Here is an 18,643-nt window from a genome sequence, read left to right as displayed (position 1 = left end):
AAGCCCAAGCCCCTCGGTGAAGGAATGAAGAAAGGCCAGGTGACAGAGCTGTGCGGAGGAGCCACACGGAACTACCTTGGCATCCACAGGCTCCACAAGGAGAAGCAAGCCAACATCAGAGCCAAACTAGGACCCAGGTCTCCCACTCCAGTGTGCCTTCCCTTTCTTATGTTTTGTGGCCGGCAGTGATACTTGTATGTCCACCTCTCCGATGCCATGCATTCACACTATTGTGCTATCATAGGCCACGTCAACAGGCTTCTGAGACCAGAGGAAAAGTTGTCCACAAACAACTGGTAGACTTAAGATTTAAACCATGGGAGACACTGGGCCACTTCCACAATAACTCAGCACAGAGATGAGCACCATTCTACCGCCTGATTATAAGCAATGGTTCCCCAATTTCAAAGATGCTAGAACTGAACTTGGGCAGAGAATAAATGCAGAGCCAGGTACTGTCACCCTCACGAAGCACCCAGATTATAACAGCAACAAAAAGTGGCCTTCAGTATCAGAAGTACTTTTAGAAACACAATGCTGTTTCTCTTCTTCAAACTAACTAACGTTCATAACCAGGACTAAAGTGTCTCTTCTGAATGCGGTGGAAAAGCAAATCATTCCGGTTGGAAGCAAGTAGCTGGATGGTGAGAGACTGTCAGAAATACATTTAGTGTTTCTGACAGTCTCCAGATAATAAACACACTCCAGATAATAAACACACTCCAGATACTAAACACAACTTCCAGTTAAGCCACCCTCAAATATCTGGCACCTAACACCTAGTGGTTTAAAAGCAACTGGTAAGATGGGAAGAGTCTAAGGGTTTTTAAAGGATGAAATCTCCCTTTTTCTATATCCCTCTTTTTAAAGGGAAGAAATCACATGCACTTAGAGAAGCGCAGCATTTTCACACCACAGAGGTTCTAGAGATGAACAAACCATGGCCCAGAGAAGTGTGGGGACTTGCCCAAGGTCAAGCTTAGAGTGAGGCCCAGGACCTTGACCACCAGCCCAGGTCATCTCCCATGGTCAGAGGTGCCCTTCCATGGGAAGACTGTTCTTATTTAAGGTTCCCAAACCCGTGCACAGCAAAGAGGAGAAGTTCCTGAAATATCTATGGAACCCACTTTCATTTTGAGGCACAAACTGAACAAATGTTTTGCATCAGGGATTATCTTGAGTAAACTATGTATATGAGCACCGTTGATTTACCTCAGTCTTGCTAAACTTCATTAGGCTGTCCATTTACTTATATAAAGTCCTGTTGGCTCAAATATCTTAAAAAGTAAAACACGTGTAACTTGCATGGTGGAAAACTGTATTTTTAATCTATATGCACCTGTAAGAATTATAATAATGCTAATGCTAATACCATTTATTGAATGTCTATGTGCTCAGCACTGTGATAGGCACCTTACAGAATAACAACAATAAGGATAATTATAAAATAACTATCACTTATTGAATACCTAACATGTCCAGTTATTATGCTATGTGTTTAAGTACTTGAATTCATTGAATGATCACAGTCATCCTGTTAAGTAGTCATTGTTATTATTTCACATTTTACAGATGAAGAAATTGAGACTTTGAGAAGTAACTGTGCTACATTTCACAGTGAGCAAGGGAAGAGTCAGGATTCAAACCCAGGCCCACTGGATTCCTGAATCCTTTGTCTTTTCCACTATACAAGGCTGTGTACGTTTTATAGAAAGTATTGCTTCAAGTTCTATTTCCAGCAAGGACATTTATAGATGCAAGGACATTTATAGATCCAAGGACAAACTAAATGATGCTAAGACAACCTGTTCCCTATAAAAGTCTCAGACTTCATGATTTGGAACAGAGTAACTCTGCTACCAAATTCCCTGAAGAAAAATCGAGCTCACAGCTTTGGGGCAATCGGATAAGGCTGAAAGGCTGAAATATGAAGTGTTTCCAAACTATAATGAAATTTGGGAGTGAACCACAATTTGTCTATTGCTCCATTTTAAAATATTCATGAGGCAAGAAAGCATTCCCATTCTTAATAATTAAATGGCCAAAATCTGCAACCTGATAAATTTACTGTTCATGAACAATGCATTCCTAGAAGGGCCTAAGTTCGAATCAGCAGCCCCACAAGCTGTCATGTCACAGTGCAAAACCAAACAAATGAGACAGAAACGTTGCTGTTGCCTAGAGAAGAAATTTTCCCCACCACTTGTTCTCTTGTAGAGAAAGGCTGAGTCAAAATTAAGAAATCATCTAGGACTTTGCCTGCCAACCAGCTGGAAGAGAATGAGGAGACGAAAAGAATAATGCAACATTTTCTCTCGTTAGAAGAATTGTTTTAAAAGGGTGTGATTTTGCCTTAAAGGTTAGATTTCACAATCATTTAATATTTTACTTGTCTTGAGAAACCTGCACAGAAAGGCAGGGAAGGGAAACAGATGAATAAAAACATGCATTGATGAAGTGGCCCTGTTTGGCTTTCTCAGTCCTGTGATCACATGCAATGTACGTGACACCTATGAGTAGAGTTATGTTAAGTTGGGGGCTCCTGTCTCTGTGTTATTGGCAAATTACCTCCAGTGGCTGCCCTCACCAGGGGCATGTCCATCTCTTTTGTATGAGGATGAGTCCTACTGACTGCTCCACCCCCATGGTGCCAAACCCCAGCAGGGGCTGAGGGGCCACTGCCCTGAGTCCTCAAGTGGTTTGGGACAGACCCAAGACCTGGGACTGGCAGGCAAGTGGTTCGTAAAGTGTCGTGTTGGGCCTGGACCAGCAGCGTTGATGTTACCTGGCACCCTGCTAGAAATGCAAATGAATCAGAAACTCTGGGGCTGGGACTCAGCCATCTGGGCCTTAACAAACCCCCCAGGTGATTCAGATGCCCGTGCCTTGCAGGGGTGGATGGAGTCAGGAGTGGGAAGAGGAAGAGGGCTGGCAGGAAGTTGGGACCTCCATGTGTTCTCTTTCTCAGGCCCCACAAATGTTAGAGACAGGCCTGCACGCAAACTGGTGATGATTAAACCAGACAACAGACGTCATGCACCTCTGGGACTCCAGAGGTACTTGTAGAATGAGTGTGCCCAGAGATCTGCTTTGGCCCCTATTTGATCCTCACAACGAACCTGCACCAACATCCCACTGCGCAGATGAGGAAACCGGGACTCAGAGGGGTTAGGTGACCTGTCCAAGGTCACACAACCAGGCACTGAACCCATGTCTGTTTGATCCCAGAGCTGGTGCTCCTTCCCTACATGCGGCCATTTAGTCTTGGCTTGAATACTTCCAGCTACGTGGAACTCACTACTCACTACTACTACGAGTCAACCATGATCATTTCAGGCAAAGTAAGGTGGTGGTGACTTTCTTCTTCCTTCCTTTACTTGAGCTTAAATCTCTCTGCAAATTTCAGCCATGTTTCCTTGTTCTGCCCTTTGGGGCCTGCAGAGAGTTTATCCCCTCACCACATAACCACCTTTCAAGCTAAAAATGGTAATGCCATCCCCAGGGCTCTTTTATTCTCTTTCACTCTCTCCTCCTGGCAGAAGCTGTCCAGAACTACTTCCTAATCAGGCTTCTGAGGACAGATCCCAGTCTCGATCCCTTACGGCACCTAAAGAAGTCATGAGGTGCAGAAATACGACCTATCTGAGGCCTTGGCTGGTAGATTTGCACAGACAAACATTCCCATCACTGGCAACCTCTTGTCATGTGTAGAGTCCAAGAACCCCAAGCCTGTGGAATGTCCCATTGTTTCCCTGAGTCTTGGTTTCCTTGCCTGTAAAATGGGGTAATGACTCATACCCTGCCTACTTTGCATGCACCACTGGCTCTGAAACGACTCTGTGAGCTGCAGTGCACTGAACAGGTGTGGAGGTGACAATGGCAATGATAACCAGTAGAAGAGGAGGCTGATTGGCGAAGCCCCGTGAGGCAGGTGCTGCAGAGAGGTCCTCCCTGCCTGCCCTCCCCCACGCTTACTTCCTCCATCACCCTTCCCGCCAGGGCATGGGGCCAAGTGCTCGCGAAGGACACCGAGGCACCTGCACGGCTCCAAAAGCCGAAAAGTAAATTAAGACGGCGTGATGATTTGTAAAAGGTGCCTTAAAGACAGGATGTTTCTGTGCCCAGCAACTGAGCCAGCAAGCAGGGCGGAGCTCTGTGAGCAGGATGCCGGGAACGGAGTTAAAGAAGGTCAGAAAGACCGGCAGAGTCAGGATCTGAACCCAGACCTCCTGCCCCGGCTCACCCCACTTCACCACAGTTGCCACTGAAATCACTTGACAGACAGTGTCGGGTGTGCCCATGTGGACGCGCCAGTCTACTCTAGGGAACAGCTATCCCCATAACGGCCCCACCCCCAGTCCACTTACCCAGCTACCTAGCAGACAGTATACCTGGAGGTCTCATGACCCTGCATCACGTCCCCCCAAAGCTGCTACATCCCCAGGGCTCCCTGGCACCCCCAGTTGCTAAACCAGCCCCTTTTCTTAACTCCTCCTTCACCCTCACCTCTCATATCCAACGCATCCCCAAGTCCTATCGACCCATCCTCCTAAATGTCTCTTTTTTTTTTTTTGGCTGCATTGGGTCTTCGTTGCTGCACGTGGGCTTTCTCTAGTTGCAGCGAGCAGGGCTACTCTTTATTGCGGTGCACGGGCTTCTCATTGCAGTGGCTTCTCTTATTGCAGAGCACGGGCTCTAGGTGCGCGGGCTTCAGTAGTTGTGGTGCACAGGCTCAGTAGTTGTGGCTCGCGGGCTCTAGAGCGCAGGCTCAGTAGTTGTGGCTCATGGGCTTAGTTGCTCCGCGGCATGTGGGATCTTCCCGGACCAGAGCTCAAACCCGTGTCCCCTGCATTGGCAGACGGATTCTTAACCACTGTGCCACCAGGGAAGTCCCTAAATGCCTCTTGAATACAACATTTCTCTCCACCTACCACTGCCACCTAATCCACACAGCCACCATCTCTCACACCTCTTAGCTGCCTCCACATCCTCCCTGGCAGTTTGCTTTTCATGCTGCAGCCAAAGTGATCTTTTTAAAATATAAATCTCATCATGTCACCCTGCTATTTAAAACTTTTCCATGGTTGGGATTAACAGATGCACACTACCATATATAAAACAGATAAACAACAAGGATTTACTGTGTAGCACAGGGAACTATATTCAGTATCTTTGTAATAAACTATAATGGAAAAGAATCCAAAAAAAGGATATAGATATATACATATACGTATGTATAACCGAATCACTTTGCTGTACAACTGAAACTAACACAATATTGTAAATCAACTACACTTCAATTAAAAAAAAAAAAAAGTTGTCCATTGCTTTTAGGATGAAAAGCAAAATGCTTGGACTAAGCCATTAGATCCTGCAGCCCCTGGCCCTGTCTCCTGGCACCCTCCCTGCTTACGCACTATAATCTTGCCACCTGGGACTTCTTTGTTTTACCTGTAAGTCTGTGGTACACCACGCATACAGAAGAGTGTATAAAACTGGTGCAGGGGCTTCCCTGGTGGCGCAGTGGTTGGGAGTCCGCCTGCCGATGCAGGGGACGCGGGTTCGTGCCCCGGTCCCGGAGGATCCCGCGTGCCGCGGAGCGGCTGGGCCCGCGAGCCATGGCCGCGGAGCCTGTGTGTCCGGAGCCTGTGCTCCGCGACGGGAGAGGCCGCGGCAGTGAGAGGCCCGCGTACAGCAAAAAAAAAAAAAAAAAACAAAAAAAAAACAGGTGCATACATTTAAAGAATAATTCTAATACTTATGCCTCCACCACCTGGGTTAACAGAACACAGCCAGCATCTCAACGGCCCACCTGTGCCCCTCGCCACACCCTCTCCCCACTCCCATCCAGAAGTAAACATCTTAAACTCTGATCATTCTTCCTTGCTGTCGTAGGGTTACATCTCTATAAAACAAAGTTTAGTTTTGCCTGTCGTGAGTTGGAACCATACTGAAGATATTCTTTTATGATTTGCTTCTTTTCCTCAACTTGAATATCAATGCACAGAGGTACTTTATTCACGCATTTCCCATTGATGTATAATCTTCCCGTGAGTGAATACCCAGGATTAGTGCATTTTTCTGTTGGTGGACAGTGAGATTGTTTCCAGCTTGTAGCTTTTATGAACAACCCAGCTGGAGTTCTTTCTGTGCTTTGAGAGCCCCGTGTTCTGTCTTGCCTTCAGGCCCTCACGGGACTCATGTTCTCTGCTGAGGCCTCTCTCACTGCCTCCGTCCTGCTCACCTTGCTGAGCTGGTGCTCCCACTGCACCCTGCACCCCACAGAGGTGTACAGTCACCCCTGACCCAGACCAGGACCCACACATAACAAGCCCATCCACGCGTGTGTGCACGAGTTCATTCACGCATGTGTTAGCAGCTTCTGGTGCTGCAGAAGTCTGGTCTGGACAGTCTGGAGGAAGAAAAGAGCCTCTCCAACCAAATGAAGGCTCCACGGCGACAGGAAGTGCATACACTGAGCAGCCAGCTCCCCGCTGATTCTCACGCTGTGATGTGAGCACCCAGCGGAGGATGAGCTTGGGGGCGGATCCTACCACCCTGAGCCTTCAAATTCCACCTTCTTCCCCCCCTCACATTAGCCTCTGTGATCAGAGTTGCAAGGGGCTCTTCTGCTGCTTAAAAAGTGAAGGGAAAAAATGGAAATTGAATAAAAAGGAAAGGAAAGAAAGCAGCTGGAGAGTATTGTCCACCATTTGGTGTGATAACCAGGGGCTTTCAAGTGATTACTAAAACCAGCTTTGATATTGAGCTTTCATTTCTTTTAATCTAGCAGATAATTAGAGAGAAATCAAATGCATCCTGACACTATGGAGAACAGTATGGAGGTTCCTTAAAAAACTAAAAATAGGGCTTCCCTGGTGGCGCAGTGGTTGAGAGTCCGCCTACCGATGCAGGGGACACGGGTTCGTGCCCCGGTCCGGGAAGATCCCACATGCCGCGGAGCAGCTGGGCCCGTGAGCCATGGCCGCTGAGCCTGCGCATCTGGAGCCTGTGCTCCGCAACGGGAGAGGCCACAACAGTGAGAGGCCCGCGTACTGCAAAAAAAACAAAAAAAAAAACAAGACTAAAAATAGAACTACCATATGATCCAGCAATCCCACTACTGGGCATATACCCTAAGAAAACCATAATTCAAAGAGAGTCATGTACCACAATGTTCATTGCAGCTCTACTTGCAATAGCCAGGACATGGAAGCAACCTAAGTGTCCATCGACAGATGAATGGATAAAGGAGATGTGGCACATATATACAATGGAATATTACTCAGCCATAAAAAGAAGCGAAATTGAGTTATTTGTAGTGAGGTGGATGGACCTAGAGACTGTCATACACAGTGAAGTAAGTCAGAAAGAGAAAAATAAATACCGTATGCTAACACATATATATGGAATCCAAAAAAAAAAAAAAAAAAGGTTCTGAAGAACCTAGGGGTAGGACAGGAATAAAGATGCAGATGTAGAGAATGGACTTGAGGACACAGGGAGGGGGAAGGGTAAGCTGGGACGAAGTGAGAGAGTGGCATGGACATATATACACTACCAAATGTAAGACAGATAGCTAGTGGGAAGCAGCTGCATAGCACAGGGAGATCAGCTCGGTGTTTTGTGTCCACCTAGAGGGGTGGGAGGGAGACACAGAGGGCGGGGATGTGGGGACATATGTATACATATAGCCGATTCACTTTGTTGTACAGCAGAAACTAACACAACATTGTAAAGCAATTATACTCCAATAAAGATGTTAAAAAAAAAAAAAAAACACCCATCCTGGCAGCCAAAGATCAACCTGTCGCTGTTGGAGATCAATTCCCACTTACTTTACCACCTCCTCCTTCACACATTTTTTCCTTAAAACAAAACAAACAAACAAAAAAACCTCCCCAGGTTACATATATTGTTTGACTTGTTTAAATACTACATTCATATTGGACATTTCCCACGACAGATACTCTCTTAGGAATAAGCAGCATTTTCTCTCCTTCCAAATTAAGAACTTCTCATTGCTTTGCAGATTTAAAAACATCCAACTGCAAACTCCCTTTTATGGATGAAGAAGCCAAAGTACAGAGAGGGGAGGAAACTCTGTACCATTTACAGCTGTAAATGGCAGCACCAGGATTCACCCCAAAGCATCCAACTCTGGGGCCTCTACTCTCACCCTTCTGCTGTCCCACCTGTGCATTAAAAACACATGTGCATCTCCAGTCCTGCTTCCTCGTGGGCTCTCTCTTCTAAATAGCACACGGAGCTTTAAGCACAAGATGCTGGAAATCAACTAAACATTCACCAATATGGAGGCAGAGTCCCAGCCACTGATGAAAATGATGTTTACAGAACTGTTAATAAGAAGGGGAAATTACTGTCGCATAAAATGGAGAAAAATAAAAACAGCATACAAAAATGATATAGATCATCTGGCCTCAACTAGAAAACAATATAGACAGCAGAAAACGATACCATTTTTGTGAACTAAAAAGTTAATAATGATTAGCTCTGGGTGGTTGAATTTGAGGGAGATTTTTATTTCATGCTACACAGTTTTCAGTATTTTCCATTTTTTTCTACAATGAGCACATATCACTTTTATAATAAGAAAAAAATTAATAAGAAGCATGGAGCAGAGAAGCAGGATCTGTCCTCTCCAGCCCCAAGCGCCATTTTGGAAGCATGATTGGCGGTCCTCCCCCACCCTGCCTAACCCCTTGGCCCAGCTTCCTGCCTCCACCCTTCCTCCCCCAAGCTTATTTCTATTTTCCTCACTAAACCAAGCCCAAGCCAATGATGGCCCCACCTCCTTCAGGAAGGCTGCCTTGACCACTCCAGGCCAGCCACTAGTTGAATCATAGGAAACTGCCACTCTTGTAAGTCAAATTAAAAAAAAGATCGAATATTGGTAATTTCCTATGATTCCACCTCATCCTTGGTTCAGCCTGCCTTCTTCTGAACTTCTAGCATGTTCCCAGTCTGGGACTCACGACTGCATATGAATAATTTTCTGTCTGGTTCTGTTCTGTCTTGTGGCACGTGTAGATCTTGCTTTAAGCTGGTGTTCTCTGCACACTGGCTTACATTTTATTCATTACGGATTTGAAGATTATTGAATATGAATTAGCCACCTAGCTGGCCACAGAGCCCTCACAGGAGATGATCAATCACTCGTAAGCACCCACTCGTGTTCAGTGATTGAAGCTAAAGGGATGAGTCCCTGCCTTAAAGTTTGGGCAAAGGCACGAACCCAACCCGATAAGGATAATGCCTTGTGTGTGCACGTCTCCTTAGCGCGCTAAATACCTTCTCATCCACTCTCTCAAGGCAAGAGCTAGACACACCTGGCTTTAAATCCCAGTCTGTTGCTTATAACTGGTGTGGTCTTGGGCCTGTCACTCAACCTCTCCAGGCCTCAGTCTCCTCCTCTTAAAACAGAAGTAGTAATAGCACCTAGTGCATATGGCTGTTGTGAGGACAAAATGGGAATAAAGGTAAACACCACTGTGCCATACACAGCAAGCACTCAACAAACAGTCCCTTGTGAAAGAGGCAGAGTAGCTACTACCATTCCCTTTTCTTCTCTTGTTTTGTTTGTTTGAGGTTGTTTGCTTTTTTTTTTTTTTTTTTTTCCCGATGAGGAAACTGGGCTCAGGGAAGTATACTGACTTATCTGAGGCCACGTAGAACTGGTCTCAAAACCTTGATCCTAAACCCAGACCGCAATGCCTCCTTCCAAAAAGCTAACAACGCCTCATTTAAAAGCACAGGAACAGTGAGGGTTCACTGGAGCAACTCATGAGGAAATTTCCAAACACATTTGCTCCCCCATCACTACCTGGAATAACTCTGGAAGGGCCCACGCAGAATTCCGCTCTGCCATTTCCCCAAAATGCCGACTGACGGGCCATATGCTCATCTCAGTTCCCATCTGCTCTGTACACCGGTGAGAGGGCGAACCGGCCTGCCTGCCGGCGGAGGGGCCCTGCTCCAGTCTAATGGTCCCTGAAATGACACTCTCACATCAGCTCAGGAAATCCGCCTTCCCCATAAGTCTAGGAAATGGTTCCTGCTCAACAAACTGCATGCAAAAGAGGCTTTTACTGGTTACTTCTGACTTAACGCTTAAGCGTTTTCGAATGGAAGAGAGCTGTCTGGTTTTATTTCATGCACATAAAATAATGCGTGTATCATTAGTCATTTCCTGTCTGTTCTTACGTGAAAATGCACACATTTTTCTAGTTTGCTGACTGGCATCTGAAATGTGAAGCCTTTCCCGGTACGGTGGGTATGATGTATATCCCGAAGCCACGACACCCCAACCCCGGGCAAATCGCTCTAGCTCCCTGGAGCCTCTAATGATAATAGGACTGTTGGGTTCTTAACTTTTGGAAAATATGATGGAATTTCTGACCTTTTCTCCAGGAAAAATACACATAGACATAAGATTTTGTGTCATTTCAGGGATCACGGACAGCCCGAAGGCCTTCATGTTTTCAACTCAGGTTGAAGACAAGTTTTGATTTACTCTAGGCCACCCACCTCTGGCCTCTGGGTCTTCATCTACGTCCCCATTGGCACCTTCTCTCCAATAATCCACTTCATGCACCTGTCTCACCAGCTGACTCATCTCCTCACGTTTCCCCAACACAGCCCCATGCCTTTGTGTCCTCCACCAGGGGAATCCTTCCATCCATTTGCCTGTTCCGAATATTACTCATCCTTTAAACCTCAGGCCCAGTGTCACTCCTCCTTGTCAGTTTTTTGGGTTTTTTTAAAAAACTCTTCTTATCAGGGAATAATCTTTCCCTTGTTACTTTGTCTTTATGTCTAGGGCACCTTGTACTTTCTACCCCGTAGATATTATGTGTGGGTCTTGCCTCCATTACTGGCCTGTGAGCTAATTTACTTCTGTAGTCTTCTCCCTGGCACACAGTAAGTGCTCAATAAATGCTCTAAATAATCAGTATCTGTAATGCTGGCATGGTGTAAAATGAAACCCAAATGAATATGCAAATATTCATCTCTCTGTGACCCAGACTCCTTCCTGATTTATGTGAAATCTTCAGAGGTGCTTGGGGTCAAGGTGTGCTCATCTGTAGCGTTTTGCCACAAAGAAATCATTAGGGGTCAACAAAGCCCCAGAATTTCAACAAAATGTCAGCTGTGCACACGTGGATGGGCCATTCCATCCACGGGGTGGTCGGATGATTCTCCTGAAAGAATGCCTGTTTCCAGAAGAATACTCCAGAAAGCAAGAAAGATAATGTTCTACATTCACAAAGGCATGTTTAGTCTAGATAGTTTAGGAACCCCTCTTCTCTATCATTGAGGGTATTTCAGTAGGACATAACTGCCAATTTAAGGGGCAGAGATCTGGGCTTGGAGACCTCTAATTAATGTGTTTTTGATATTCTTCCTCAGGACAGGACAGAGTTACATTCCTTGGCCAAACCATAAGCCCCCAGCGGTGAAACCGAACCACTGGGAGATTTCTTGATCTCTGTTCTCTTAGAATGTTTTGCCTTTATCCTAGCTTCTATGTAGAATCAACCTAATCTGAGGATTCACCTAATGTACTGGTTCTGAACATGGCACAAGATCCAAGGGATACACTTGGAGTCAAGGTCAGAGTGAAGCCTGAGCTCCCAGTGAAGCCTTCAGAGCACAAATGTCTCTGAATGAGGGTCAAAGCTGTCCCAGCAGGCTGACTCCATCCTTCACATAAACCTGGTTGTCATGGCGGTAGGAGGGAAGGGAAACTGGGAGAGGACCATGGACCGGTGCTGTGGGAAAAGGGGCTTCTGTGCCTTACATAAGTCACGTTCCAAGTGTACACTTTTGAATAAGAGGCAAGCAGTCTACCCCCCAGCTCCCAGGCACTGCGTGGCATCAAGAAAATCCTCTCAGATTACTCCAAGTCTGTCCCTGGCTTTATTTATATTACTCCAGGTCCTAAAGGGTTATGATTCCTGAGAAAGGAAGGTGGCTACCAGAAACATCTACAGGAAGAGGAGCAAAATACTAGTAAAATGGCTCCCCCGGGGGTAAACCGACCTTCCAAAAACTAATCAATTAATGGAATAATCACCTTGTTTTTAACATAATTGAGGAATGCAATTTATTCACTTCTGCTTCTGCTAGAAGTGTTTACAAAGAAAGGCTTGGGCTCCCCAAATACCTTGAGAATAGAGGAAATTTTCCGTTGATTTCCCTGATTTCCTCCTTCAGCAAATGACCCACCTTCTTCATTTTAGTTTTGTCTTGTACGATTCAGACGGGCAGAATCATTATGTACACAACTCAAATAGGCTGCTTCAGGAGCTGGTGACTTATGTTTCACCATCAGCATAACTTTAAAGCAGCCTGATGGACCACGTGGTGACCCTAAGTACTAGCATTTGTCTAATCCTCTCAGATGTCCTGAGGGTTTCTCATATGTGTCATTTCACATGATGCCCATGACAGTCCAGCCAAGGAGATCCCTTGATCCCCATTTCAAAGATGAGATCAGAGAATAAAGTGACTTGGCCAAGCTCATAGTGCAATGATCAGAGATTAAAGACTTCAACCCAGACCTGGCTGATGCCAAGTCCAGTGCCTTGTCAGGACACACGCTTCTCCTCTGCCTGAGATGCTTGGGAGGGATGTTCTTGAACCAGGGAGCTGATTGGCGTGACGGTTTCTAAGGTCCCTTCCAATTCTAAGAGTCTGTGCTTCTATCAATAAAACGAGGGGGTTGGATTAAACCAGAGGTTTTAGAAACTTCTTGTAGCAGAAAAGATCCTTTCCTCTCAAAGGAAATCTCTAGAATGCCAAAACATAACATAGGTCATCCCAGCTCCCCTCTGGTTGAAAAAGAAATGACTTCCACCCAAATGTCCGTCAAGTGACAAATGGCTAATAAAATGTGGTATATCCATAGAATGGAATATTATTTGGCCATAAAAAGGAACAAAATACAGATACATGCTACCACATGGGTGAACCTCAAAAACATGGTAAGTGAAAGCAGCCAGACACAAAAAACTCCATTTACATGAAGAATCCAGAATAGGTAAATCCAGAGACAGAAAGTAGGCTGGTGGAGGTGAGGATGGGGAATGATTGCTTAATGGATACAGGGTTTCCTTTTGGGGTAACAAAACATTTTGGAGCTAGAAAGCGGTGATGGTTGCACAACATTATGAATGTACTAGATACCACTTTTATATGGCTAATTTTATATTGTGTGAATTTCACCTCCATATGTGTGTGTAGAGATATATGATGGTTCTAGAATCCTCCCCATTTAGCCTCCCCCTTCCCCTGTCCCTGCAGTGCCTCCAAAGAATCCTAGTATGTAAATCAATAGTCACCAGATATTACAAAAAGTCATCATAGTTCAAAACAGCTCTCATATGACAGCTATTTTATTCCTTCAGGGGCCAAATGTATTTTCTCTTAACCCAACAAATAAATTTGCCTGGGCCAGTGACATCATGCTACTTGGAGACAAAACTTTCCACTGGCAGCCAGCTCCACTGTCAAGTCTAGTCCACAGCGATCTAACAGCTTTGGTTTTAGGATATGTCATTGGTTTTAAACTCGAAAGTCTGCTTTAAGTATACCAGAAAAGATTATGGTAACCAAGCATTACCTTTTTTTTGTTCAGATTCTAGTAGCTAATTTTATTGTTGAGCGGTCAACTAAGCATTATTAAGTCCCTACTATATAGTAAAAGTCTTTCACATTGTTTCATTTAAATTATTCATTATTTCCATTTTATAGAAAAGGATACTGGGGCTCAGAATAGCTCTGTATGTCCGCAAGGTCAGGATTTGAATCTCAGTCTCTTCAGCTCAAGAAGAAAGTTCTATCAACTATGGCAAGATGGGTCTCAGCAAGGTTGCGAGTTCCTCCCCCTATGGAAGGCATGAGGACTGCTTTCAGTCCCACCAAGGAACTGACCCCAGCCTACCTGCCCTTCCGGGGTGTGTGAAGATGCATGATGCACGGACACACGTGTCTGGTGCCCTTCCAAGGGCCCCCCTGCACCCTCCCCGAGCGGTTTAGAGATATGAGGAGTTCAGGACATCTATCGACCTTTTTTCTTTAGTCTGTGCAGGAAAAGTGAAAGCTCACTTCAACAGTCCTGCTGACAAAGCGTACTCAGGAAAGAACTGATGAAGGACACATCAGACCCTCTTTTGCTAAGGAGTTGAAGGGGAAGGCTAGGATACCATTTGTTTTTAACTGTTTACGTTGCATCCTATTCAAACACAAGAAACTCCAGCTTCTAAAGTTAACTGCCTAGAAGTCCATGTGACATCATTTCCTGCAGTTGGAGTGACCTGGACCCAGATTGGAACACACAATTCAGCACTACAACACTGTGCATTATCTGTGGGCACAAATATGGTACTTCCCCAAGTTATACTGAAACATTTCTACATAAAAGAGTTGAGAATAATTTCAGCCTTTTTGTCTGTATGGTAAAGTTACTAAAATGATAATAATAATTCTTTACATAAAAATTCACTTTACAGATTACAGAATTCTTTCATGGACAATTATTGCTGGGTTTTTTTTTTTAATGGTATAATTAAGGAAAAATATCAGTAAATGACATTTAGCTATTAACATATACCCTCCTATTGTAGGTAAGAAAAGGGTGAGGTGAAAGCGTTTTTCTATTAAAATTGAAGTCAGGTTCTTGAAGTTCTAACTGTTCCTGATTATCAATAAAAAACAAAAGAAGTCGATGCTTTTTAAATTAAAAATGAGGTGCTGCTACTTATGACTTGATCAGTCGTAAAATGCCTTTCCCATCCTTCCCAGTGGTCCTGGGCCCATTTAAATTGCTTTTAAATTTTAGACCTGCAGCTCATATGGATCATACCGAATGCCAGGTGTTGGTGAAGAAAAACAACTAGAACCAGAAAAAGAAAGCTAATCATGTGTTGAGGCCATCTAATGTGAAAAATACAGTAGTACCCTTATCTCTCTTCCTGGTTTTGGTGGCAGAGGTTAAGAAAGCTCAGGCCACACAATGGCCATTGAACTTGTTCCCACCAAAGGAATCAGAAGGCTAATGTGTCAAGGTCATCTTTAAAAGTATCCCCCTGGGCCACACTGGCGTGGATAACCACCAAAATCTCCCCGCAGTGCAATATGGTCTCTCAAGACCTAACCTCTACTGCTGAGATCAATAACCATTAGAGACTAGATTTTTGAGAAATGAGTTATATCACAATGAATCTGACCAAACTGCAATTAATCCACTGCTTTTCCTTAGGGATGGCTAAAAATAGCAGCTGCATGCATGTATGAGTAGACCCATTACCCAGCTGCCATGAGATGCTCTGAGGATTCTGCAGACCTGACATGCCACCACTTTGAAGCCCTAGTCGGTGGAGGCAGGATGGGCCCACATGAATCACAGGTGAGCGTTCTCACCGAGTCTTGCTGGCAATGGATCTGTGCCTCACATAGCAAAGAAGGCGCTGCAAGAGAACTCAGCCGAGCAGGCACCATCCAGCCTGACTCAGAATATGCCAAAAGCTCCTTCCGAGTGACATTTCCTGTAGGGCAGTGGCTCTCAACCTTGGCCGCATGATAGAATCACCTAGGGAACCTAAACTATTTCTGTGGCCAGGCCTCCAGCCCAGGCTAATTAAAAGCATCTCTAGATGTGTGGGTGCTTGCACTGGTATTTATGAAAGCTCTCCAGATGGTTCTAATGTGCGGCCAAGGGGAGAAGCGCTACTGCAGGGTGATTCTAACAATAGGTGGGCTTGAGCCCAGCTGGTGGGGGGCTGCAGTAGAGGAACCTGCAAAACACCACTAGCTTAGGGAAGTCAGCGTTCCTCACGTTCCTGAACCATAGCTGACAAGTGCTTTACTTGTCTGGGAGCATTTGAGTCAATCTGATATGTCGGGGGTACCAGGAGTGCTGTTTGGGTTGCTTGTCTTTGATTTTTCTGCCTAAAAGAGGCACAATGATATTCACTCAACACTTACTTTGTGAAAGCCAGGAATCTGGTAACAAAACAAAGCAAACAAAATACCCAAGTGAAACGTCATTCATTTCAGGGGTGATTCCATGGAGGGAGGGGCAGGGCACATACTCCCATCAACATCCCAGTGTAACATCCACTGGGTGGGTAGGATGGAGAAGAATTATAACTGTTGTAAATATTACAGAACTGCCACAAGTTCAATAATTGGTTCTGCAGGTTTTGAAACAAAAAGCTTATACTGCAAGAATGTAAACATCATGAAAGGAAGTGATCCTTACCACGTCCAAGTTACCTGTGGCCCTCTCCTCTGGCATTTTATACTCTCTCCCTGTGCTTGAGGATTTCACAGAGAAGCACCAGGTGGGCAATGGTGAGTGAGGGGAGATGCTATCACTGGGGGACAGTGGGTTTTTAGAGAAGACTTTCCAGACTCAGATAACAATCGGCTAGAAATTCATCCACCGAACCCCAAGTGTCGGATTCATGTTGTAGGTCTCCATCTCCTGACTTTGAGTCACTATATTTGGAGGCTGATATTCACAGATGAAACTATGATTTATTAGACTGCTTAAGGTATAAATCTCACTCCCAATGTTAACATGTTTTAAGAACTAACTTACCTGCTTAGGACACAGGAAGCAGAGTTGATAGAAATAAAGGATATAAAAAATACTTACTGGTTCTCTCTTTTCTTCTTAAATGGGTCCATGAGACGCAGTGTGTCTCTGATGACGGCCACTTTCACTTCTTCATCGACAAGGCTGGGGACATGCTCAAACACCCCTGGAGAGAGCTTGAAGGGTAAGGATTCCATGTTACGATGGAGAGAGTGCTTCAGCGCCAACTGACCACCAGCACAAGCCCCAGTGGTTGTACTGTTAGAATTCTCTAAAGGCTCCCTTCATTCTACCTGAAAAATGTCAGTTTCTTTTTACAAATCAACAAAATACACGAAGGGGAAAAATAGCACTTTGTGTTTCTCATTATCAAAATGATACGTGCTCGTTGTAGAAAAATTGGAAAGATGGCAGAGAGGAAGAAGATTAAAAGAATCCATATAATCCCCACAAAACCCAGTATTAATAGTTGGCGTATTTCCTTCCAGTCTTTTTTATGCATACTTAAGTGGCGGGGGGAACGGGGGGGAGAAAAAGATAACCACTGTTAAATGTACTATTTATCTTAGTGATTCAGGCATGTCGACATGGCTAAATCATATTCGTAGAATTTCAATTAGTTCATCTCCTGAGGCTAACTAATTAGTTCATGTCAAAACTGATGGAAAGGCTCAGCTGCTTCTACATTTGCAGATCTTAAGAAGTGGAGAATGGCATGCTGGGAAGTTACCATAGGTCGGGTGGATCTTATACTAATAGACGATGTTCAGAGCTCAACAAAACTGAAATCATGTAGGCTTGAACAGAACTTTGCTGGGCAAATCTGAGAATGTCGAATCTCATTTAGCCAAGGGAGCAACAGGAGAGTGGGAACATTCAGTTGGATGGTAATATATTCAATGAGATACTCAAAATACTCACTTCTTGCTCGTGTTCGATTCTCATGCTGGGGTTTGCATTTACTTCAAGTAGTATAGGCTTCAGATTTTTCATGAGAAGAATGTCAAAGCCTAAAATCTGGGGCAGTATAAACATAATTCAGAATTACTCCCTTTAGCTACAGTGTCTTTGCAGGAATCGAGTATGGTATTAGGGGAATCACGGTGAAAATTAATTCCAACCCCACCCCCAGCCTGGGCCTTGACCCTGGCTTCTCTCATCCACAGGCCCTCTGGCTGTACTTGTCAGGCCAAATGGACAGCAGAAAATTTTACCGGGGGCTCCGTAATGAGATGAGGTCCCCTGGTTCACTTCAGCACCACGGGTGTCGTCTGAAGTGCGGTGGTAAGATGATGACCTCTTTCTTCTTTAACAGGTTTTTTATTATGTTAAGGATCAGTAGTAGTCCATCAATTTCTCCCTCGCCTTCTGTTCTCCTCTATTAAGTTGCTTCTTAGCTAGATCTCTACAAAACCCAAGGCTATCTTTCTTAACCTCGGGTATATAACAGCATCACTTAAGGACCCCTTTCAAAACCACTGCTCGTCTCCAGCCCACACCTATGAGTCAGAAACTTCCAGAGTGGAACGCAGGCAAATGTGTTGTCCATAACAAATCCCCTGGGTAATTCTGATATACCCTCCTACCTAAGAGGAAGGGAATATTTATTAGGCGCCCACTAGGCACCAATTATGATAAAAGGCACCAATTATTCAGAATCTCGTTTAATCCTCAAGACAGCCTATTTGAAGTAGGGATCATGGTCTCCATTTCACAGAACCAGAAACTGAGTCTCGGAGAGAGGCCAGTGGATTTCCTGAGACTGCCCCTCTAGTAAATGACAGAGCTGGACTTCCCACCCAAGCAGAACTGGCTACATAGTTTGTGGGAGCCGGTGCAAGATGAAAATGCAGGGTCTGTTGTTCAAAAAGTATTAACAATTTCATGATGGTGAAACAGAGCATTAAACCAAGCGCGGAGGCCTTTGGAGTGTGGGACCCTGAGTGAACCGCCCACACGCCCATGCAGCCAGCCTGCATCCAAGGCTAAGTCCAGCATCATTTGCCAGCCGCCTGCTCT

At 44.9% G+C, this 18,643-nt stretch overlaps 1 protein-coding gene across 1 annotated transcript in view; it reads right to left on the bottom strand.

Moving 5' to 3' along the window:
- Positions 1-17,628, bottom strand: part of LOC132491939 (tubulin polyglutamylase TTLL11-like) — a 142,105-nt gene extending 124,477 nt beyond the window's left edge. Inside the window, exons 1-2 of the mRNA XM_060101009.1 lie at positions 17,546-17,628; positions 16,685-16,800 (exon numbers count right to left, since the gene is read on the bottom strand). Coding sequence (XP_059956992.1) covers positions 16,685-16,800; positions 17,546-17,617 — 188 coding nt within the window. The 5' untranslated portion in view covers positions 17,618-17,628. The remainder of the gene's footprint in view (positions 1-16,684; positions 16,801-17,545) is intronic.
- Positions 17,629-18,643: the final 1,015 nt, after the last annotated feature.

This window comes from Mesoplodon densirostris, chromosome 6 (assembly GCF_025265405.1).
Source record: "Mesoplodon densirostris isolate mMesDen1 chromosome 6, mMesDen1 primary haplotype, whole genome shotgun sequence".
NCBI classification, from domain to species: domain Eukaryota; kingdom Metazoa; phylum Chordata; class Mammalia; order Artiodactyla; family Ziphiidae; genus Mesoplodon; species Mesoplodon densirostris.
Note: the sequence above shows the minus strand (reverse complement) of the source record. Positions and strands in the feature narration are given on the sequence as shown.